Consider the following 25,258-nt stretch of genomic DNA (forward strand, 5'->3'; position numbering starts at 1 on the left):
TATAACATTGCAACCCGGAAAAGAAGGGAATCCTTCTAAACAAACGGTAGGAAACTCTATCCCAGGCTGCAAGTACAAAAAAGGGCAACATTTTTTGGTCCGCAGTAAGGGAGCTTCGATCGATGGGTCAGCTACTAACTCCCATTAGTTGTAATATATCAAGCGAGACCTGGGAAAATCACTTCTCAAAAATGTATGATACCCCGCAACCAGAGCTTGACCAACATGATTATGGCCCTTTTACCACTATTGAGTTAACTATCTCTGATATAGAAGAGGCCATCCAACAGAGCATTGGGAACAAAGCACCTGGCCCTGACGGGCTACCAATTGATCTAATAAAATGGAAACCAGACTTTTGGGCCCCACTACTTTTAAATGTTTTTAATAGTCTAACACATGCCACGTTACCAGACACATGGGCTAAGAGTATTATAGTCCCAATTTTTAAAAAGGGAGATCGGTCCCAGCCTAGTAATTATAGGCCGATCTCATTAATCGATAATACTTTAAAAATATTAGGAAGAGTCCCGTATAATAAAATGTCATCCTGGACAGAGGAAAATAATATCTTAGAGCACTGTCAGCTAGGCTTCCGTAGCAAGGTGGGTACCAATGAGCAATGTCTCAATCTTAACTTGGTTATTGGGAAATACACCATTGCACGGAAATCCCCGGTCTACTTGGCCTTTATGGACCTGTCCTCAGCGTTCGACCTTGTCAATAGGTCGAAGCTCTGGGCAATTCTTTTGGGATATGGTTTGGATGAACCCCTGGCACATTTCCTAGCTTATCTCCATAAAGACCTCCAGGCGCAGGTGTGGATCGGCATGAGTGGCGAGGTTTCGGGGGTAATTAAGGTAGGAAGGGGGGTCAGACAGGGTTGTGTCTTGGCCCCCCTCCTTTTTATTATTTATATTATTGGGCTGAACAACCTGCTCAAAACCCCGACCCATGACGTCCCCATGATCAATGGTAAAACTCTTCCTGTGCTATTATACGCAGACGATGCGGTCCTCATAGGCCACACTCCGAATTCCCTGCGTAGACTAGTATGGACTTTTGTTGAGTACATGGATAGCCTGGACTTATTTGTCAATTTTAATAAATCATTCTTAATGTCCTGTGGTCCTGGGAAGCGACAGTTAAGTTCCATTGTAGTGGGTAGTCAGAAATTGACAAGTACATGTACATTTCCATATCTTGGTTTGGTCTTTGCTGCGAACGGCTCCTAGACTGAGCATCTCGCTCACTCCAGGAGCAAGTTCTCAAAGGCCACCAACTCAATTCTTAGTCTTCCCCGCCCAAAGACCACTGGCGCTATATCAGCCATTTTAAAAATCTTTAAACTACAGTGTGTCCCTGTTGCGACATACGGGGCTGAGATTTGGGGTACTATAAACTGTTCCTGCATTCAGCAGGAAGAAAATAGGTTTTGTAGAAAACTTCTGGGTATCCCAATCTCTACCCCACAATACATCTGCCACAGAGAACTCAATCTTAATTATATATCGGGTTTTATACGCGCCCGTCCTGCCCTTTTTTGGCTATCGGTATGGAAGAACCAGGCTGCCTCCCTTACCAGAGAGATTATTAATGATTGCCTCTTGTGTGACAAAGGGATGGAAATCCCCTGGCTTAGTGGAGTATACCAAAGCCTGTGCAGTGTCAACAAAGGAAATATTTTCCTAAAACCAAACATAGCTGACACTGTGCCAAAAAAGGAGCTTAGAGATGCGCTTTACTTTTTATATAATAAAGAAAGGATTGGCCTGGAATCTAAGAAATCTTCTGTTCTCAGTTACATGTCGATTGAACAGGACTATCACTTCCTACCCACATATCTCACCCTACGCATGAGCTATTGGGAAAGGAGCCTATTATTCCGCCTTAGAGCAGGAACTGTTAGATTTGCATTGTGCTTCCCTCTCGGCTATCATCATAATCTTGACCATGTACCATGCCCTTGCGATGGGGTGAGTGGCCAATCAGTTTTACATTTTTTATTTTTTTGTAAGTATTATATTAAATATACAAAGTGGCTTTTAAATCCATTTTTTTAAAAAGAGAAGGCCTATCAGTCTGGATAATGCTTATACATGCTTAGTTTCCCTGGCTGATGAAGAGCTGATCCTTCGCACAAGCACTTTTCTGAGAATTGCCATTAGAGTACGTTAGACTATGCCCGATCCCTGAGCCCCCATCTGACTGACCATCTTTGTGTTATTGTTAGCTGATATATTGTTTTATTAACAGAAAATCATCTATTTATTACCAATGAAGTTCCTTTTTAACATGTCATCAAATGTATCAATTGTTATAGCCATATTACTATAAATGTTTGATCATTGTGTACTGTCAATCTTCCATTTGGCTATTTATATTTTTCGTTAAGATGTTGTGCTTTTATGGGTATTAAGTTACCCGAATAAAGTCTATGAACTGAACTGACAACTTCCCCCAAAGTGTGGCATAATCTTCACTCAGAAAGCGCTACTTCTTCAAAATTTTGAATGACTGAAGTCTCAGCAGAGGAGCAAGACCTAGTTAAGCCAACCTCCAGTATTTCCATAGCTCTTCTTCCCACACCATCTGCAAATTCCTGCCTTAAGCCTGCCATCTGGATGGGTCAGAGGGGCTGTGGGGCTGTGGGGTAGATGGGCCTGGTTTTCCTTGCCTGTCCTAGCCCCATTTGAATCTCCGTGCTTTACGAACCCTCACCCCTGCTATGGCATTCCTGCGCTGCAGAGCTTTCCCTAACAGATAGCCTCTTACAGACAAGAAAGTCTTATAACTTTTTTTCTGTATATTTTAGGATAAAGTCAACAATAGCAATACCATTTTCCTAAGTCCTTGAGTGATAGAATTTGTTAATTCCAAGCGATAGTTATGCATTAATAAACTATTGCCATGTTAACCTGTGTGGCTGGGGATCTACAATGGAGAAAATGGAATGTGCAGTTTCCCCAGCACCAGGACCTGTAAAACATCTTTTATAAGAACCCTGCTTATATCTACATGACACCCCGACCCTGGGACACTTTAAGGGTCCTGAATATGTAAAAACAGTATAGATCCTCATCCCACAGTACTTCTAGCACAAAAGTCAGTTTTGGGGGAGCACTTTACTACAATGTGGAAAGTGAAATTTGCAATTTCTCTGTCCTCAGGGCATATAAAATCTCTTTTATGAGGACTCTCCTTATAAGTACATGACCTCTCAAACTTGAGACATAGTGTGCCCTCATGCATGTGGGTGTTTTCACTGTGTTTTCAACATAGCCCTGGGCCTGGTTAGGCAGAGCCCAGGGACAGCCAGAGTCAGTTACCACTAGTGCCAGTCAAAAAAATATGGGGCTGCAGAGGGCACACAGGATGACTTTGCAACAGAAACTAAATAAGGATTAATGGAAGCAAAAGTAAGGACAAGAGAAAAGAGATGGGCAGATAGAACCAAGCGAGCTTCTGAGTGTTCAACATATACATTTGGGCACTCACCGAAGCACTCAGAAACTAAGTCTTGGAATCAAATTTGTTCTTCATCGAAATTCTAAATTGCAGATGGAATTTCCTTGTGAACAGCCCATAGTTATCAGAGCAAAATCCAACCAATGCTGATTCTGTGAATCAAGAACACAGTCTGTTGTTGTCATATCTGCAGTCATTTGTACACATACACTGAACATAGGTCCTCAAAAAGTTTAGTGATTTGGTTACATCAGTTGATGTTTAGCAAACGGACTAGTGGTTATACTGTTCATCCTTCACATCCTGTTTGCCCGCTTTTTATTTGTGTTCAGGAAAAGCCAAGCCCTCCTGCAGCTCAGTGTCCTGCCGGAAGAAGGAGGCATGCCAGCTCATCAATGACAGCCCAGTGTGTGTTCCACAATCAGAATCTGTATGCTGGGGGTGGGGAGACCCACATTACCACACTTTCGATGGCCACAACTACGACTTCCAGGGCAACTGCACCTACACCATCGCCAAGACCTGTGGTGCGGACAACACCCTACCAGCATTCAACATTGAGGTGAAGAACGAGAACCTAGGCAACACCAAAGTATCCTTCGTCAGCTTTGTAACAATCGAAGTCTACAACTACACCATCTCCCTGATCAAATTTGAATACGGTCAAGTCAGGGTAAGGAGACTGAAGCTGATTTCCTGATTTATCCAAGAGTTTTATAAAGCGCTTTACAGTAACATGTAATCATTTCAGTGCACTAGAGATGTTAACTGTGAATAGTTTGTGACAGCAAGAGAAGTTAGAGTCCATCGGGGAGGCGCTGTTCAAAACACATATGTGCACATTGGAGTCTGAAGGTTGTCTGTACTCTACAATTGATGATCCCCTAATCCAGGAGAATGTATTAATTGAGACTGAGCCAGCAAGACAACCACTTCCGGATACACTGCCTGTTTCCTATGTGCTGATCTGAGTGTGTGGGTGGGGGTAGTCGAAATGTAACAAACTTGGAGCATTGCACAAAATAGTTATTATAAAGTAGACACAAATTCATTGTTTTAATCAATTATGTCATGACAATTACTACAATCCTAGGTATAAAAATACACAAGTTCAGTACAATTGCCAAATTACATTCCATGTCCCTAAAACTATTCAGTAAAATCAATCACATCTTAGTGTAAGATATCAATACGTTTCACAGTATGGAGCTCTTTGCAACTTTGTCTAGTACAGGAAACCAAGCAAACAATAAAGCTATACGTGGGTTCCGACTATCTGACGTCAAATAAATTACAAAGTGGTTGTGCCGTTATAAGGCTAAAAACGTATTGCATGTGCAAACCATCAAAGTAGCATTAGCAATATGTACATATCTATTCTAGAGATTTCAAAGGAGAAACAAAGGACCATTAAACTAAATCAATTTCCCATAGACATAGAATGTGTTAAACCCTTTGATACATCTGGCTCAAAGTTACCAAACAATGTGCAAAAACGCTTAGTGGCGATATGCATACTGTTACACTCCATGGGCCATTTAACAAAGAAGCAGTCGACTCTTATGGCAAACAACACCTCAACCATTTACATTCCAGATGTGTTACAATCCTGTAATTTCTTCTCTCTAACAGCTGAGGGTGAGCAAATTAGTCATGGCTATGCTGTTATCGGTGGTAGTGGTCAATGAGGCGAAAGTGCTCTTTTCAATATGAAGCTAATATAACACTTAGAGTGGTTAAAACAGAGGTTTAACAGACTTTGTTCAAAGACACGCTGAAATATACAAAACGTTAATACAATATATCAAACATAAATGGAAGGGGTAAACACTTATGATGAGGATAGCATACAATTCCCCGCCCTAATTAGCTTTGAGATCTAGAAATACCTTATCAATTTGTCTCTTTATTAATTATTCAGTGACATGCTGGTAAAATGTATGTCCAAATTAGGTTAGGCTAATAGAACCATTAGAGGGCACACAGCGTCACATTAAAAGTGCCAATTCTAGAATACAACAGACCCTTATGATGTAACAGGCATGTTTTTTCACTCTCCCTCCTACACTAGTTAGGCACTGGATAACAATTCGGAAATATGGGTATTTGGCTGTTCTGCCTTGAGGAAGCGGTTTATCCATGAACACACATGTTGTCGGTAACAACTTGAAATATGAAAAGTCTGTTTTACCATTGCTTACAAGATTCACATTGATTTGCTGCATGTACTTTTTCAAGTCTTCAAGAATAAAGTGATTTTTGTTGTAGTGTGACTCTTAGACTAGGTTTGAAAACATCAAACACATCCTATGTGGTAAGGTTTTTCTATTACTTGGGGGATTTATAAAGAGGGTCACATGTCAGTAATGATAGTCTAAAGATAGTCCCAAATATAATCAAACAAAATTCACAAGAGTAATAAACAGTGCTGCAAAACATATTTCATCTCCTTTTGAAGGTTTCACATGATGGAATTTTCTCAATAACTAGTGAGTTTCCACCCTTAGGTGCACTTCTTGAAAAGGATTGCTCTGGAGTTTTCTTTCCTCCAAAACCAAAGAACTACAAGAAAAAGGGGGTCTGATATCTTCGGGGGGGGGGGGGTCTGATACCTCAGGTAGAGTTTCCTGCTTGACGTGACCAGTTTATGGGCAAGATATTTGCCATCCCGGTAGTTGGATGAAGGATGCGTTTTGGGGAGATAGGGTTAACATTGGAATTTCTACCAGGACAACGCAAATAATAACAGGAATTGGGTCCCTAATTTGAAATCTTATTATGGGATGAAACATTTATCTTCAAAGGAAACTAAGTTTGTATTTTTCTCTTTTGGTCAGAGATTCAATGCACTTAGACAATCACATTTATATTCAAGTTAAGGACCACAATGGAGGGGCTGTAGTGTAGCACTTTAACTGCATTATGCCACGCTTGAACAGCAATAGAGTAATAAATAGGGAAGAGAAATCTCCATTTTGAGAGTGTTTATCTAGAGATGATGATGGGTTACACAATACTTAATGGCTGAGAAACTGCCTCAGGAATTACAAGTAAATTTAAATGATATTGTTCTTGAAAGTGATAGCAGTCTTTGACCCTCGTTATGAGTGGCCCGGTAAATAGTCAGAATTTCCTCAATCCTTGAAGTTATCGGTACTAGGGGCACTTGCAACTCTGAGGGTGAGGAAAACATGCCCATTAAGCATTGATCCCTCAGAGTCCACTAAGAAATGAAAAATAATGGGGAAATCTGTAATTGCAGGCCCAAGTCCATGGTATTACTAATTTTGGGCCATATGTTCTCCCGCAGATTTTAGCTGCTTTCAGCTTCTAAAATCGCTAGGTGAAATTTAAGAGATCTGTGGCGTTTCCACAGGTCTCATAATTCCGATGGGGCTGGTAACTGCAGAAATGGCAGGTTCTTTTAATCAACACTACATCCTCTCTTGAGTTAGAGGATGTGAAGGACTGGGTTATTCTAAGACCCAGCGGTGCCAGGGAACAACACCTGAAACCTTCGTGGGTTACCTGTTCTGGCGTACAAAACACAGAGACACGGGACACTTCCAGCGACGTCAGAGATCAGCGTTTATTCACTGCAGGGACACAGAGGTCACAAGAAGTACACAACGTGTAGGTTCTCGGAGACTGCTTCGAATTGCAAAAGTGGATCGCTCCTTTTATACACATTTTTGCCATTGCACAGTATGGCGAACAAAGGTTACAACTCAGTTCCCACAATAAACTTCAAAAGAGTCGTGTTCATGTTTCAGGAGGCCGGAACATAATTACAACAGTATTACCGGTTCCCAACTGTAAAAACATATCTTCTCTGCAATAAAACACATTCCATCCTGACCGTAAACACATTAGGAGAAGGGACGAAAACAGATGCAAAGAAAGGACAAGGGTGCACGACAGATTAGAAAAGAGTGTTAGGAGTAATAAAGGAAACTTGATAACAGGATCAAAGACCTCGTGTCCAATGTATGCATGACTGAAACAATAGACCGGCACGGCAAGATGAGCCTCGAGCAGGGCCATCTGCCTTCGCCGTGTCATTTCCCTCATCGTAAAAGTCACCCTCAAAGAAACACGTGTCCCTCGTGTAAGCTTGGGAGTCCCAGGGTCACGAAGCGGACAAAGTCCGTTCGCTGGCTACTTGAGGGCAAGAAACAAAATGGATGCTGTATCTAAAATGGAACCCGAGGGTTCGGATGAACAAACCCAAAAATAAGACGAACCACACGTGGTTGCATAGCGAAACTGCGTACACCCACTATACTCGTCATTTGCGGTTCGTAGACACCAAACTCATCCATATTCGTCACCACTCAAAAGTGCCGTTCCGTCCCACACGGAACCTCAGACGCTCCTTTTGCCCTCATGTAGGCAAGCACTAGTCAAGATCGGAATCTATTTCAATATTCATCAGATCGTTCAGATGCTGCTGGAACATCATTCTATTCATCAACGTCTCCTTGGTAACAGATGGCCGTCTTATACACGTTGTAGCACAGAGGCCACATAAGGCAGGACCACACTATACACAAAGACAACACGTGAACAGAAACGTTACAACAACCCCTACGATCATCAGAATCTTCCAACCCCAAGTTGACATCAGGCCCCAAAACCATCCTAGAAGCGTCCAATTACCTTCGTCCACGTGTATGGACTCGGAAATCTTGTGCAACTTCGAAATGGCTTGGTAGACAGTTGGAGCATTGTCAGGAATGAAAATGCAACAACTCGAATGGATAACTTTACACACACCGCCTCTATCTGCAAGAACAACATCTAGAACCATACGGTTCTGCAACGTCATGAGTCTATCCGCCTGAAGTTCAGCTGTTAAATTGCCAAGGGCACTTGCAGTAATATTAGCAGTCGACTCAACTACACGGGTCAACTGTCGTAGGTTCCTACTATTAACCATAGGTCCCCAAAACGGCAAGAAACCCTTAAAGAAGTCTCCTGCTTCTTGACCGGCAGTATCCTCTTTGCTAATAACGCCCCTCACGAGTTTTGTGATAATCTGAGGCAACTGTGAAAGTCGGTGGTAAAAGGTTCGCAATATAACAGGTACCCGAGAAATCACGGGGTAACCATGTATAAGCGCATTCATAACATACAAAATAAGTGCCCTTAGCGGTCAGAAAAACAGGGGAAGAGAGCATCGTAAAACATACGTATCAGTGCAAGCACTGTTCCCAAGTTGGGCTCTCGGATTTCGACCCACACCTTTCAAGCAGAAATTACCAAGGTGTGGTACAATCCATATTGGGGACGAGCTCTTAAGCTGTCTATCACCCACTGACGTACTATACTCAGCCTCGCTCAGATCCTTATAGGCCTGCACCTCTTCACCTGGGATAAGCGATGCATCAAAAACATCTCTATCTAAATCCGCTATCGCTATCGCCAAAGGCTTGTGATACGGCCCAGGACCAAAATTGACAGAACGTGGCTCTCGACTGGGGTAGGAATCTAGTGCACTACGGAACATAGTTTGGAATGCTCGAGCTGAACCCTGGGAGCTGTAAGGAAGGACCAAATATGGAATACCCCTATCCATGGTATGTGGCATTAACCCACACACCCAACAATTGGTAGTATTCATCACCAACTGATGCTGATGTAGCAATTGAACGAAGGAATTATTCATAAATTCCGCACGTCTAACCTGTTCATGTTGAGGCAAAGGATGAAAAGAATGTGGGGAAACAGTGGTGAGGGAGCTTAGTTTAGGAGAAAGGGTAGGTGAAACAGAAGGTAATAACAACTGTACTCCAAAATACACTCCACCCACCAATAACATAGATACGGTCAGAAACAGTAGGAACACCTGAAACAGAAAACATTTTGTTCGTACAACCCTCCGTAACTCTAATCTCTGCGCCGACATCCTTTCTACTTCCAACAGCTTAGAGAATGCCATCCTCTACAAACCGTCCGTGACGTACTTGACGCACTTCGTTTTGAGTAGCGATTATCAATCCCCAGGAGTTCCCAGGAATCGACAAAAGTAACCGACCTAGCGTCAGAAACCTGCTAAACAAAAAGGAGTACCCGCACGGCCCTACAGTAACCCGGATGGTAGGGTTTCCTCAAAACGTTCAGTTTTATTACAAATCTCTTAGCAGTGGAAAACACATAAGAACTCCAAAAGAAAGGATATAATTGTCCATAATGTTCATAACATCAAAAAGCAAATATACTACTAATTTTTATTAGTCCTTGAACGAAGAAAGTATCGACTTCTTCCAGGTCGAGTTTGTTCTACAAACAATTGTTCAGCTGGCGCAACAGTGTTCGATGAAGTGGACAATGAGTCAGACCTTGGGTTCTCTGCTACCGATGACTCCACATGTGGGTTTGGCAGTGGCAAATCATCCCCTACAGGTTGAGCGTCACTAAACGGCACAAAGTGCAAAGGAGTCTCAGTCTCTGTTGCCGAAATCCCAGTTCTCACCCAACCGTCTGTTGGTAAGGGGATCGGTACCTTTTTCGTGTGGCTAGCGTGAACCCAGTTCTTCCGGCCCTCCAGTCGAACCGCGGTCCTCGTTGTCAACAAGACTTGAAAGGGTCCTACGAATCTTGGCTCCAAGTTACGTTTCCGACCAAAATTTCGGGTAACGACCCAGTCGCCTGGCCGGAGCTGGTGTCCAGGACCCTCTGTCTGGGCCGGTAGAGCTTCAAAGACCTGTTGATGGATTAACCGTAGTTTAGTGGTCAAATCATGCAGGTAATCAATTAACATTGGATACTCAAGACTATCAAAAGCCCTTGGTCTCGGGACTCCCCAAATATTCGCAGGGCGGCCGAACACAATCTCATACGGGCTAAGCCCTACTCGAGAGTGTACAGTCGCTCTGGTTGATAGGAGAGCCAGAGGCAAGGCATCAGGCCATGATAGACCAGTCGTAGCCTGTATCTTTGCGAGTTTTAGTTTCAGGGTACCATTGTACCCTTCAACCAAACCCGCTGCCTGAGGATGACTAGCACTATGGAATTTTTGACGAATTCCCAGGCCCCTGCACACACTCTGCATTACACTTCCCACAAACTCACTTCCGTTATCCGACCATACGATCCGTGGCATTCCATACCGAGGAAAGTATTCCTTCAGCAGGATTTTCGCTGTGGACAGGGCAGTATTATCCTTAAGGGGATAGGCCTCAATCCATCTGGAGAACGCACAAACCACAACCAAAACATACTTCAGGTTATTGCATCTCTCCATATGGATAAAGTCCAGTTGGATAACCTCAAAGGGACAAACAGGAGGAGCAAAATGACCAGGTGGAGTGGGGGTACCCTTGCCAGGATTGTGCATCAAACACACCATACAATTCTTAACCACTCTCTCGGCACACTTAGCAATACCCTCATTCTTCCATACAGGGGACAAGAACTTACATATTCCTTTCGCACTAATGTGTGACAACCCATGAGCCATCGTCACGACAGCTAATACGTACGCATCTGGTAACATCCACCTCTGACATTCCGTCAGGTCAACCCAACATCCATGCATATCCAACTTTCCCGTACTTTCTTTCCACTTGGTCTTTTCAGCTTTAGTAGCTTCGTTCTGAATTGCTTTCACACTCTCAACAGTATTTTCACACATACCAGTCTCCGTCGGCCACCTCACTGAACTCGTGACATACATTCGGGTTGCGAGATCCTTAGCCGTTTCATTAGCAATCTCATCCGCAAACGCATTACCACGACCAACGTCATCCGTCACTTTCCGATGTGCACTACATTTAACGATCGCCACTTGTTTAGGCAATGTAAGTGCATCCAAAAGGTCATTCACGAGCTGCCCGTGTTGAATCTTCGTACCATGCGATGTCATAAATCCTCTTTCTCTCCACAGTCTTCCAAAGTTGTGCGCAACGCCGAATGCGTACTGGCTGTCGGTAAACACATTCACTCGCTTTCCTTTAGACAAAACACACGCTCTTGTCAATGCAATCAACTCTGCCGCTTGTGCTGAATTCTGATTCAATCTCGCAGTTTCCACAACCGTACTCAACGTCACTACAGCATACGCAGTCGTCACATCGCCATTCGGCAATTTAAAGCAAGAGCCATCCACATACAAAGTACCATCGGGATCTGTCAAGGGAGTGTTTTTCAGGTCCACACGACCTTTTGTTTCTTCCTCAGTTCGTAAATAACAATCATGTGGCGGCACATCATCTGATTCCATATTAATCGGCAACAATGTCGCGGATTCAGTACATTACAACGTTTGATCTGTATATGACTTGCCAAAAGGGTCAGCTCGTACCCAGACAACCTTGCACTCGTCAGATGTTGAGTTTTCGTCCGATTCAAGAGAGTGTCAACTGCATGCGGAACCATCACCATGAGCATATTGTCCATAACAAGACCTGCGGACTGCCGAATAGACGCCGCTGCTGCCGCTGTTGCCCTCAAGCAACTTGGCAACGCTCTAGCTACCGGGTCTAAGGTCGAGGAAAAATATGCACACGGGCGCTGCTTGCCACCAAATTGTTGCGTTAAAACACTCAACGCACAACCTTCCCTCTCGTGGACGTATAGTGTGAATGGCTTGCTGTAATCAGGAGTACCTAACACAGGAGCCGAACACAACGCATCACGTAGTTCAGAAAAACTTTTCTGACATTCCTCCGTCCATGGCAAAGGAGTCGAAACATCCTTGCACGTGAGAGCTATCAATGGCTTCGCTAACAGTGAAAAATTTGGAATCCACTGTCTGCAGTATGACGTGATAAATAAAAAGGCACTCACATCTCTCTGAGTCGTCGGCATAGTCATTCGAGCAATTGCTGCGATTCTTTCAGGGGTCAACCTTCTTCCCGCCTTTGACAATAAGTGACCTAAGTAGGTAACTTCTTGACAACAATATTGCAGTTTAGAAGGTGACACTTTGTGATGTAAGTCACAGAGATGCTGTAACAGTGACACAGTAGCGGTCTTGCAAGCTTGTTCAGTGTCTGCAGCTACCAACAGATCGTCGACGTACTGAATCAAAGCCGCACCAGTCGGCAGCACAAACGCATCCAGTTGACTCTTAAGAGCTTGGCTGTAGATCGATGGGCTCTCGCAGTAGCCTTGAGGTGCGCGTTTGAACCGGAAACTGCGACCGCCTAATGAAAACCCAAACAAATCACGACTTTCCTCAGCAATCGGAATGCTAAAGAACGCATTCTTCAGATCGATTACCGAGAACCATGATGCAGAGGCTGGAATCAGAGTCAGTAAAGCTGTAATGTCTGGTACCACAGGAAACTGAGGAACAACAATTTTATTTACTTCCCGTAAATCAATAACTAGACGGTACACGGGAGGCTTGGAGGGATCAGTTCGCTTCAGAATAGGCAACACGGGACTATTACACACGTTACCTCGTGTCTCCTCGATAACATCCTTATCAATCAGATCATAAATGATCGCTAATAGTGCCCGTTCACCATCAAGGGAGATACGATACTGTGGTATGCGTGGTAAGCGTGCATCAACTTTCAATTGAACAACATAAGGTGGTATATCCAGCAGGCCCACATCATTGGGACCTGTCGCCCACAAAGAAGCCGGAAGAGAACTCAATTCCGGTGGGAGCTTATCGATCGATAGATACATAGGGGAAATCACACTCTCACCCAATGTAAGCTCCACACCCGTAGGAGAGCAGTACAAAGTCGCATGTAACCTCTTCAACAAATCCAAGCCCAAAAGATTCTCACCACAACCAGTAGTCAAAATCAAAGGAGCTTCTAACTCATGAGACCCAATCGTAAGGGGCAAGGGGCTAGAAACTGGATTGGTAACGGGGGCGCCAGAGAATCCAACGGAAACATTCGTTAAGCCAGACAAAGGCGCGCCAGGGAGTTTCGAATGCATAATGGAACTTTTTGCTGCACCAGTGTCCAACAGAAAAGGCTCAACGACGCCCAATGTGGCAACTGCAACATAAGGCCCTCTCTGATCAACCGGAACTGATACTTCTCCCTTCCTTTGTCTATGGCTGTCCTAGTAGATACCGTCCGTATCAACATCACGCTCGACGTAACAGTCATCCACATGATACTGTGCAGATCTACCAGACGAGGGGTCGCGTCGATCGAACCAATTCTGCGAGTCTGAGGAAGTGGAAAAACGCTCGGCCTGATTCTGAGTAACTCCACGACCTCTACCACGGGAAGCTTGTTGAGGACCACTACGTCCTCCTCGAGCTGACACACCATTGTTCCTATCACGGAGAACCGGACAATTAAACTTCAAATGGCCCTCCCCTCGACAATATGCACATTGATTATATCCCAACACAAAACGAGGTGCGGGAGAGTCATTTCGCGTCTGCGATCTGGAAAACTGTGATTGCGATCGATTTGGCTGTTGCGAGTCACTGAAATTCGAGCGCGGAGGATACGCTTGCTGCAATAAGACCTTAGTTTTAAGATCCTTCGTTTTCTTATCTGCACGCTCACTTTCTTCCTTTTCTCTATTTTCGTAATATTGGGCCGTAGCCAATATTTGAGCAGTGGTAGAAACAGCCCACGAACTCTCAGAATTTTTCAACTTGTTGCTAAGTTCGGGCAACAAGTTCGATACAAACTTATCAACAAACAGCCGCTGACCACCCTCCGAACTCATGTCCTGGCCACTATGATCAACAAATGCTTCCTCGAATCTCGTAAAGAAATCGGAAACGCTTTCATCCCTCTTTTGCTTGCACGCGGACAACTTGTCCCAATTGACGCGCATCGCTGGCATAAGCGTTTTCATAAGGGTAATTATCCTCTGGGGCAGTTCCACAATAAGCTGTTCAGGCTTAGCCCCACCAACTTGCTGAGCGTCTGCCGCCGTAAGGGCAGCCCAGTCACCGCCTAACTCGGCCGCGTGATTCTCGTGACGAATTTTCGCCCAAATCGGCTGAGGCACTACATTGCCAAACAACATGTCAATATCAGCAAGGTTCATAACAGTAGCATCCACTAATTGGGACAGCTCCTTGTAATAACCTGCAGGATTTTTACGGGGATCAGGCAAAGTTTGCTTCACCTGTAAAACTTCCGATCGTTTCCACGGAGGTGTATCCACACTCTCTGAAAACGGCCTGGGACAGCAGGGTTAGCATTAGGATTACCTGGCATCCACACTGGGGGAACTTCCCGCATAGGATATTGACCAGGTTTTGCCATCCACTCTGCGGACTCTTCCTTAAACAATGCTCGAGGTTGCACTGTACATCGAAAGGATAACAAGCGTTCTAGAGCATCTCGAACCTTGTCACCTACAATCACACCAGTTGTGAATTGATGCTGGAGCTCAGAAACCTCAGACGGTACATTATCGACCACATCATGATCCCACTCCTCCTTCAACGATTTACACATTTCTTCAAACACGAATCGTTGCGTGGGCGCATTAAACTGAGAAAACGTTTCAAACACTACACGCGAAGTGTATTTAACAGGATTACGAATCCATCTACGTGCCATTTTTACCAGCGATTCACGTTCCCTACCATCAGGAAGCTGGCTGCGCCTCTGAGCAACATCTGAAAGAGTCGAGCCGAGTATTGGCCCAAAAAGCGGAGAATAAAGAGTAGCAACAGCAGTCAGGAGATGGCTACGAACAGAAGGAGAAGAAGAAGAAGGTGCAGGCGCAGCAACAGTAGGAGTGGAGGCAGTAGAAGCAGACGCGGCACCAGGAGTAGCGGGAACGACAGACTGAGGAGGGACTTGGAAAGGCGCAGTAGGAAGAAAAGCCGGTAAAGGAGGATGAACAATCTGCGGCACAAGGGGATTCGGGAGAGCGGGAGGAACGGCGGGCTGACCAGCAGCCGCCAAAACAGCAGGTTGAGGAAGAGGTAGAATCACAGGACCCACAGCATCGGGAGCATAGGGAGGTGGTGATTTCAACAGATAAGACAATAGCGAATCCTCTATCGCTTCTTCTCCCGTCTTATTGGCATTAGACGGTAACACCGGATAACATTTATCCACTGCCATATGATGGAGTCGAGCACTAACTTCCTGCTCTTTCTCATCTTTGTCTCGCTGATACTGTTCTGCATTTCGCATCACCGTAATAACACCTTCTCTTTTATTTTTCTTACTCTGTTTGATTTCTTTCTGCTTGGCCTCTTTCCGCCATAACCGGAAGGAATCAAACATGGCCGGCCTAGCCTTCTTTTTAAACAGTTTAGCTTCCAAATTATCTAAAACGGCAGTTTCGAAACTACCATGGGATGGCCAACTAAGGACGCCATCATTTTTAGTGTAGCGGACCCAATATTCATTATACACGATAGGACCCACGCCATGGCGACTATAGAGCTCATAAATTGGAGTTCCAACCGGAGGTATCGGACACGAATCCTCCAGCCGGGAATCCATTCTGCAACATTTGAAAAACCCAAACAAAGTACTACGGCCAGGCATCGTGCACACTAACCGAGTTTACAAACTTCAAGGGCTATCGAATTATGATATCCTCGCACAAAAATGCAAGACCCTCGGTTTTTGGCAATTGCAATCGTCAAATAAAACCCAACAACTAAGAACCACAAATGCTATGGAACCATGCAAACAACAAAGGAACACTGGGAGCGACCCACAAATACTTAACTGAGAGAACAATGGCGTCACCAGGAAGGCCCGTCTATCGTCTCGCCGTACAAAGGACTACGCCAGGCGCCAAAACAGGTCGACAGTCAGGGCATCAGTCTGTCGCAGCCGTCAGGAAGCGGGGATCTTCGCGGGAAAAGACGTCGGGCCACTTATTTCGACAACTGGATCGATGAAGCGGGGTGCACCTTCCCTCGGAGATTTCACACGAAGTTCCTCACGATCGTCGGGCTTTGGACCGGTACCGTTGATGTCGCCCCACGTTGGGCGCCAACTGAAGGACTGGGTTATTCTGAGACCCAGCGGTGCCAGGGAACAACACCTGAAACCTTCGTGGGTTACCTGTTCTGGCGTACAAAACACAGAGACACGGGACACTTCCAGCGACGTCAGAGATCAGCGTTTATTCACTGCAGGGACACAGAGGTCACAAGAAGTACACAACGTGTAGGTTCTCGGAGACTGCTTCGAATTGCAAAAGTGGATCGCTCCTTTTATACACGTTTTTGCCATTGCACAGTATGGCGAACAAAGGTTACAACTCAGTTCCCACAATAAACTTCAAAAGAGTCGTGTTCATGTTTCAGGAGGCCGAAACATAATTACAACAGTATTACCGGTTCCCAACTGTAAAAACATATCTTCTCTGCAATAAAACACATTCCATCCTGACCGTAAACACATTAGGAGAAGGGACGAAAACAGATGCAAAGAAAGGACAAGGGTGCACGACAGATTAGAAAAGAGTGTTAGGAGTAATAAAGGAAACTTGATAACAGGATCAAAGACCTCGTGTCCAATGTATGCATGACTGAAACAATAGACCGGCACGGCAAGATGAGCCTCGAGCAGGGCCATCTGCCTTCGCCGTGTCATTTCCCTCATCGTAAAAGTCACCCTCAAAGAAACACGTGTCCCTCGTGTAAGCTTGGGAGTCCCAGGGTCACGAAGCGGACAAAGTCCGTTCGCTGGCTACTTGAGGGCAAGAAACAAAATGGATGCTGTATCTAAAATGGAACCCGAGGGTTCGGATGAACAAACCCAAAAATAAGACGAACCATACGTGGTTGCATAGCGAAACTGCGTACACCCACTATACTCGTCATTTGCGGTTCGTAGACACCAAACTCATCCATATTCGTCACCACTCAAAAGTGCCGTTCCGTCCCACACGGAACCTCAGATGCTGCTTCATCCGTCCTATTTGTGGCCTGATATGCAGACTCCACTGCATAGTATCTGTAAAAGCTACTGCAACAAACATTTTTAATTGCAGCCAGTCAATCGAATTGCACAGATTCATGTATCCTCAAGTCCCAGGAAAGAAGGTGGGGTTAGGTAGCAGGACTAATTGGGAGGCAGCCTTAAAATGAGGGTTTGGCCATAACACGGGAAGTTCACTCTCAAGTTCCACAAGGACCTTCCAGCACCAGGCGAAGCACTGCGTGGGGTGGTCACCCAGTATCTTGACTAGCTTCCGATTGTTCTCAGACACATTACTTCAACCCTGTCAGTCACTCTCAATACCAAGGCACGATCAGGGCAATAATACCTGACTGCACAATGTCGTTGGGAGCCTGGGTGGTGAGAGGGCAGTTGATTTGCCGCCCTGAGGGCTCAAAAGGGAACCTTTGATGAATGAAGAATGTAGCAGGGGCCCCTTGGAAGAAAGAGGCACCCTGTCGGGCACATGTCGTACAGAGTAGCGCATAGGCAATACAGGCACAAGGATGAGTTGCAAACTTAGTACCTTCCTTGGAAGGAGGCATAATGCCTGGTGTGTGTCACTCAGAGTCACACCAGATAGTTACGGTCACACAAAATGAAGAGTTGCAAATTCCATACCACTGTGGAAATGAGGCACAGAGTCCGGTATGCGGTGATAAGGGTTGCACCAGATAATATCAGTAACATTCAACAAAGAGTTGCAGATTCTGTATCTCCCTGGAAATGAGGTACAATGCCTGGTGTGCATTGATACTAGTCATACGAGGTGATTCCGGCCACATACACAGGCGCAAGTTCAGCAGTACCACACAAGGCAGAATGAGGTACTACTACAGGCATGTCTCTACCTCCGAGGGATCACAACACAAGAATTGGACACCGCACGCAATGAACATGCAGTCGGCATGCTGCATGAGAGAGATGCAGCAGGATCGATAAAGCAGGCCACACTGTATCTCGCAACCAGTGAATCCGCTCACCACCAACAAGGCGCTTATGCATGTTAAGGTCCCCATGAAGCAGGGACCACATGCCTTAGATGCGGGCAAGAGCTCTCGGGCCTCTACACAAGGCAATCTGGTCTCCAAGGCACAATTCTTAGTTCCCTGCTCATACCACGCCACCAGTTGAGATACAGCAGATGGTGTGAGCACTAAGAGGGCACCACTCTCTGGGTGTCATGGAGTAGATGGAGGGGGTCCCTTGCTGGTGGTCTTTGATGTCCCTGAGACCCCCACAAGACAACAGGGGGCAAGCTAAAAAGCCCTTGGAGAGCACAGCCTAGGCCTACCACTATTCAGGAAGGACTCACAGCCCCTCTCAATGGCAGTAATCCTCCTTGTGCACAACAGATTCCTCTGGAATGGCAGTAATCCTCCTTGTGCACAACAGATTCCTCTGGCAGTGTGCACAACGCAGTTCAAGGTTCTTCGGTCCCATGTTCACACATGTGTATCTCTCCTCTGCTGATGTATAGCATCAGTATTGATATTGTAGTGTGCCTTTGAAGTTGGGGGTGATTCAGAGGGTCTCCCTTTGAACCACAAACTTCAGCCTTGTCTGCCATGAGGCCATGGAATGCATATCCTAATCTTCAGTGGGGCCAGGATCTGGCTTCCATACGCCCAGTGTCAAAACCTCTTCCTCCATTCTATCCAGTCAGGCCCTGAAATGGCAGAGGTCTGTCGATCCGATTGCATGCCCAATGTTTTATAGATGTTGCTAGGGAATGCCCAGATGTGCTCCCCCAGCCTTCAGTGTGGGATGAAGTCAAACTAAAAGGCACACAAAGAGTTCCAGAGCAGAGAAATGCCCACTTTCTAGAAATAGCATTTCTAAGCTAGTAATGACAAAACCACCTTTACCACAGGAAAGGGGTTGTCATTGCAAATCTAATAATAGGAAAGGTTATAAGGCTGCTCCACTGCAATCCACTATTTCAGTCCGAAGTCATTTCAACTATTCTCCCATTTTAAGCTATGGGTAGAGCAACTGTCATAGGCAGTGAAAACACACATGGGTATTCCTTACTACGTGGGCAGGGTACACACATAGGTACATGCCTTGCCTTCCAACTTCCATTTGCTTCACACCTAAAGTCTTCCCCTAGAGGTGCTCTAGTGGCAGTGAAAGGTCCCCAGAAGGATGACTAGTGATTTAGAAAGGCCAGCCTGATTATAGGCACAATTGTGCACACACAGACCTGCCATGGCAGTCTGGACACATGTTTTAAAAAATCAGGTAAGCACCACTTCCTAAAATCTGTAGAAAGAGTGCACACACTTTCACATTGTGTTTACAGGGGGAAAGTGCCCAGAGCCCTAAGGCCACAACAAGAGAATCAGCAAAACCCAGGAGGAAAAAGCTAAAGGTTTAAGGAAACACTTACTGAAGAGTATCAGGTCTAACAGATTGGAAATGTAATTGCTGAAGAGTCCTCATACTCTGAAATAATGTGAGAGGATAGGTAAAGGCTTCCAGTTCTATCACCAGTGTTACAGTAATGTAAATATTTGCCTTTAGTATTTGACACGTGTTATGGTTATGTTTAGATGATGGTTATTTTAGAATCTGTTGACAGCAGGTCAAGATAATAGGTTGAGAAGGTGGTCATTTGTAATGATGGAGATTAATGAGGTTAGTTGATGAGTATGATCAATTGTAGTACTGCTGAAATTGTGGGTGGGAATTTTAACGAGTGATGTTGATGACAGTTGAGTGTGATGAAGTTGATGGGTGGGCAACGATGCTGGCCTAATGGTGAGGCATACACCCATGTTGCGAGGTCTGTAGTATAATAATAATAATCATAGTTTTGGTATAGATAATCTGACCTTTTTATAAAGGCTATTTTGCTATTGCTTATCGTGTTGATAACCAGTGCGTGCTTTTCTAGGTGAACAATGAGAAGTTAAGTCTTCCTGTTATCCTGAACGATGGTAAACTACGGCTTTATCAGTCCGGAGGAAACATCCTCATTCAAACTGTTTTCACTCTCAAAGTGTACTATGACTGGAACTACTTTCTAAAGGTCGAAATCTCAAGCAGCTTCTTTGAAAATATATGTGGCATGTGTGGCAACTACAATGGAAACCCCAATGATGACTTCATGATGCCCTCGGGATTAATGGCTCCGAAATCCATTGACTTTGGGACAAGCTGGAAGGTAGAAGATGGTGACCTTTTCTGTCGGCACAATTGCAATGGTGTATGCAAGACCTGCAGCGCAGACCTGGTTAAAAAGTATGAAGACCAGGCTCTTTGTGGACTGATAACCAAGTTGGTGACTGGACCTTTCAGAGAGTGCTATGCAGTAATTGACCCCAAAATTTACAAGGACAACTGTGTCTATGATATGTGCATGAATGATGGATTCAAGCTAATGTTATGCCAAGCTCTAAAAACATACACTGATACCTGCCAGAGAAAGAACATCAAGGTCTATGAATGGAGAAGCATAGCTGGATGCCGTGAGTAGAGACTTCCATTTACCTGTCATGCAAATGTAATAATCTGCATGTTATTCATTGTAACCATGAAGCACCGCAGAATATGTGCTATTTATTACATCTGATAAATTCTAAAGCCCCGTTCTGTCAGAGGTTATTGATCATAGATGCATTAGATAGAGGCGTAAATGTGAGACAGAAAAGCATCCAATACTCCGTGAAGTAAGGAGTGTGGTGTCCTAAAGATATTTAGTGCATTCTAAGACTAATGTAATTGTGCTTATCCCCCAATGTTTCAAAGATCACAATGAGAAACTGAAGAATGTATGAACAGTAGCTTCCATCCTCTATCTCAGAGCTATTTGTTTTGTGAAGCTTGACATGATCACTAGGGAGACAGAGGAAGTCTGAGAGCTGGAATGTCGTGGGCTAGGTCAAACCTGTGAGCCTCATGAAGCTTTTCAATTCTGATCAATCTTGACATTTTGAATGACTCTAAAAACAGGTGGGTGATGATGAACCTTTATGATTATTAAGTGGGCATTTTCTTCAGATGGCCAAATAGGTAAATTTGGGGGTCTTCCTTAAAACAAAAAAGTGGTGCTAAAACACACAGGACACTAATGGGATTTTTAAATCAGTGATACTACTGGACGTGCACATTGTAAATAACTGGGTATTTTAAGATCCTATGCATCACTTATTTTGTAAAGATTTTGATGGATCTAAAGGCTATATGGTTTAGAACAGAATCGGGAAATGTGATATTCTGCTAACCAATACACCCATTAGACATTTCTTTGACATCTTTTATTAAAAACCATAAAGGCAAAGCCTCAAAGTCATTATCTTTTGGCAGCGGTGTGTAAACCAACGTTGCCTGTGTTAGGCCATGTCTGATTGGGAAGGCATTAAGTTATTTAGACAGCATTTACTGTTAACACAAAGAAGTTGGTCAGTTAGCAGCCTTTTTAAAGAATTTAGGGGCAATGCATATTAATATTCATATTATCTTCTATGTTGTAATAATCCAGAGGACAGGTGAGGCACTGACAATGTCAAAGTGATATACACATGTGCTGTGGTTCTGATTATAGTTCAATAGAAGAATGGTCACATTAGCAACAATTTTTAAAAATGAAAATTAAGCAGCATTCACAATACCGATTTAAGTTAGATTGCAAAGAATGCAATTTATTTCGAATATGAATATGCAATTCAATTGTGGCAATGCAATTGTTCTTTCATCGAGAAAATAATTCTAATATTTTTTAACAAATGCTCAAGTGTGTGGAAAGGAGAAGATGGAGTGTTTGTGGTCAAAGTGAAACCGTGAGGGTGGTGGACAAGGAAAAGGTAGTGTGACATATATACATCAAATTCACAAAGTCAGACTGATCCGGCCTAACATAGGTCAATTGTTCCAAATGTATCACATAGCATGACATGAGCACTGTTAATGAATTATAGTTGTCGAGGCTTGTGAGCTAGTTTATCCATACAGTCCTGATGAAGACACCAACCAAAGGCTGGAATCACCTTGTTCATTTCTTAGGGGTCGAAACATTGACTGCAACTAGTTCACAAGCCTCGACAACTGTAATTAATTAACAGTTTTCATATAATGCTATGTGATACATTTGGAACAAGTGACCTATGTTAGTCCGGATCAGTCTCACTTTGTGAATTTGATGGATATATGTCACACTACCTTTTCCTTGTCCACCACCCTCACGGTTTCACTTTGACCACAAACACTCCATCTTCTCCTTTCCCCACACTTGAGCACCTGTTAAAAAATATTAGAATTCTTTTCTCGATGAAAGAGAAACTGCGTTGCCACAATTGAATTGCCTATTCATATTCTAAATAAATTGAATTCTTAGCAGTCTAACTTAAATCAGTATTGTGAATGCTGCTTAATTTTTGTTTTTAAAAAATGTTGCTACTGTGACCACTCTTCTATTGTACTGCAATTCTGACCCGAGTCTGGTAGCCTTTTGGGTATCCCCATTGATACACAACATGCGGTTCTGATTATGTTAGCTGCTACATGGATTTAGGCAGTACATTTGCTAGTCCTTCACAAGTAATTCACTCAGGAGTAAAGAAAAAAGAGATCAAAGCACTATTTGCCAGTTAGCCAAGTAACATTAACATGCCATTTCTTCCTGTAGCTGTCCAGTGCCCACCGAACAGTCAATTTGTGACATGCGGCAGTGCCTGCCCTGCAACTTGCAACGATGGTGCACTTCCTGAGAAATGCTCTGAGGCTTGTGTGGAGTCATGCCAGTGTAATCCAGGCTTTGTCCTCAAAGAGGGCACGTGCATTGCCAAGAGCACCTGTGGCTGTGTCTTTGAAGGGCGACAGTATGCCCCAGGTCAGAAGTTCTGGGGCAATGATAAGTGTACGAAACAGTGGACATGCAATCCACAGACCAACAAAGTTGAAAGCAAAGAGACCACCTGCAAATCAACAGAAAAATGTGATGTGGTCAAAGGCATAAAAGACTGCTATCCTTTAAGCTATGGCACCTGCTCAGCCTCTGGTGACCCACACTATACCACCTTTGATGGCATGAGATACAACTTTATGGGTACTTGTGTCTACCAGTTTGCAGGACTGTGCAAGAAGAGCGATGATTTGGTGGATTTTCAAGTGTTTGTCCAGAATGATAATCGGGCAAGGAAAGTTGTATCTTACACATCCTTTGTGCAAGTGAAAGTGTATGATTTTGATATCATCATCAGCAAGAAGTACCCCAAAAAAGTCATGGTATGTATGTATATATTCTGGTAGTTTTACTAAATAGGATATTGACAAATATCACTGTTCATGACATTTATCAACAAGCATTCTATGAGTAATCAAATACCCATGAAGGTTCAAATTTGGTTTTACTTTATCTTTCATGAGATACTGGAAAGTAAGTAGTATCACATTCAGAACCACCCTCTGAAGCAATTATTAATTTGGGTATGTATATGCACTTCCAAAGCTGTCTAGCTATTTGAGACTTGATAAAAAAATGTGAATCATAGAACTTGACAGACATTAAAGTCTGATAGGAAAATCTTTCAATTCCATTGTGTAGCTTATGTTAAATTTGAATTGATAACGACTGAAATTTCTAAAATGCAGTGGAAATGTTTCACATTACACTGTGCTTAAGTGCGTAAAAAATCTATTTGAGACTAAGTGCTATATGCGCAGTCACAATATCAGGATTTGTGGAAATTCATGATCATAAACTGCAATTATGATTCTGGAAAATCTGCCAGTACGATGGACTATCTGCCATCAACAATCAAGGAGTAAGGACATGAAAAGGTCCGGTGCGGCGGATAGGCCTAAAAAATGCCCCCAATGCCAACCAATCTGAAGGTTTTGCGGTATGCATAAACATTTGGAAGATAATTTCTTACCCTGCAAATAAATGTAAAAATGCTCTGAGAAAGACTGGAGTAAGTGCCATTGCATGAAAAGAAATGGATGGTTGTAGAATGATATTCTTAGAGGATGAAGCGGAAGTGGTGTCTTCAAAGTGAAAATAGTTTCCTCTGCACAAAAAAACATAATACATACATTGGCGAATGCTGATTTTCTCATCATGCAGATGTTTTTATCTAGTGTAAAATCCAAGACAGTCAATGTTGCAAAGCAGGAGCATTCCTTGACATCTATAATTCATACCCAAAAATCTGAAATGTACTTAAAGTATAGGAGAAAACATATAGGAGCAGATATATTACTTTTGCAGTCTGCCTTTGTGCATCAGATCCGACAGGTTGTGATCATCACCTAAGTTGCACTGGACTCTCCGTTCTGACTCTGATACAAATAGGAAAAGCATCAGACATAGTATCACTCCATAAATCTGCAATGTAACAAGACAAAATGCAGACCAAAAACGAAATTAGAATCCGTCCTAGAAAGTGAAGACTCCAAAGAACACCATGTGTTAGTTCCTAAAATAACAACATAAAAAAGAATGGATGGGCCTTTGGTAGTATGAGGTATTGAAAGATGAAAGTGCAGGTTCCTCAAGGCCGCCAAGATAGTCGCCAGACTCTAGAGACACAAGAGGCAGATTTTACATAGGTATGACTCACAATTTATTTGAGCTCACAAGAGATATCTTGAGAATAGTGAAGACAGAGGAATTTTCGAAAAGTAGAAGGGGATGGAAGTATGAAACTCAGCATAAAGATGTCTAGGAAGGGGATGGTTAGAGAAATTATTATAGCAAGAAGGCCAGGTGGACTTGATGACCTATGAAGGGAACGAGAACAGCAGTAGAACCTCCGCACCAGTTTGCAGTTAGCCGTAAAGTGGCTGTTGACAGAAGTTTACTTCCACATGCATTTGGGAAGCTTGAGGACTGGTCAGAGATATATTTGTTGAAAGCACTGTTAAAGGGGCTTTATCACACGTGAGCTCGGTTTCATCTAGATAAACATGATTATATGGTACATACT

General features: G+C 43.7%; 1 protein-coding gene across 1 annotated transcript in view; it reads left to right on the forward strand.

Annotated features, from left to right (window-relative positions):
* LOC146809161 (IgGFc-binding protein-like) overlaps positions 1-25,258 on the forward strand; it is a 181,530-nt gene that overhangs the window by 49,850 nt on the left and 106,422 nt on the right. The window contains exons 3-5 of the mRNA XM_085614837.1: positions 3,801-4,141; positions 20,227-20,800; positions 22,957-23,555. Coding sequence (XP_085470963.1) covers positions 3,801-4,141; positions 20,227-20,800; positions 22,957-23,555 — 1,514 coding nt within the window. The remainder of the gene's footprint in view (positions 1-3,800; positions 4,142-20,226; positions 20,801-22,956; positions 23,556-25,258) is intronic.

This window comes from Triturus cristatus, chromosome 7 (assembly GCF_964204655.1).
Source record: "Triturus cristatus chromosome 7, aTriCri1.1, whole genome shotgun sequence".
Taxonomy (NCBI): Eukaryota; Metazoa; Chordata; class Amphibia; order Caudata; family Salamandridae; genus Triturus; species Triturus cristatus.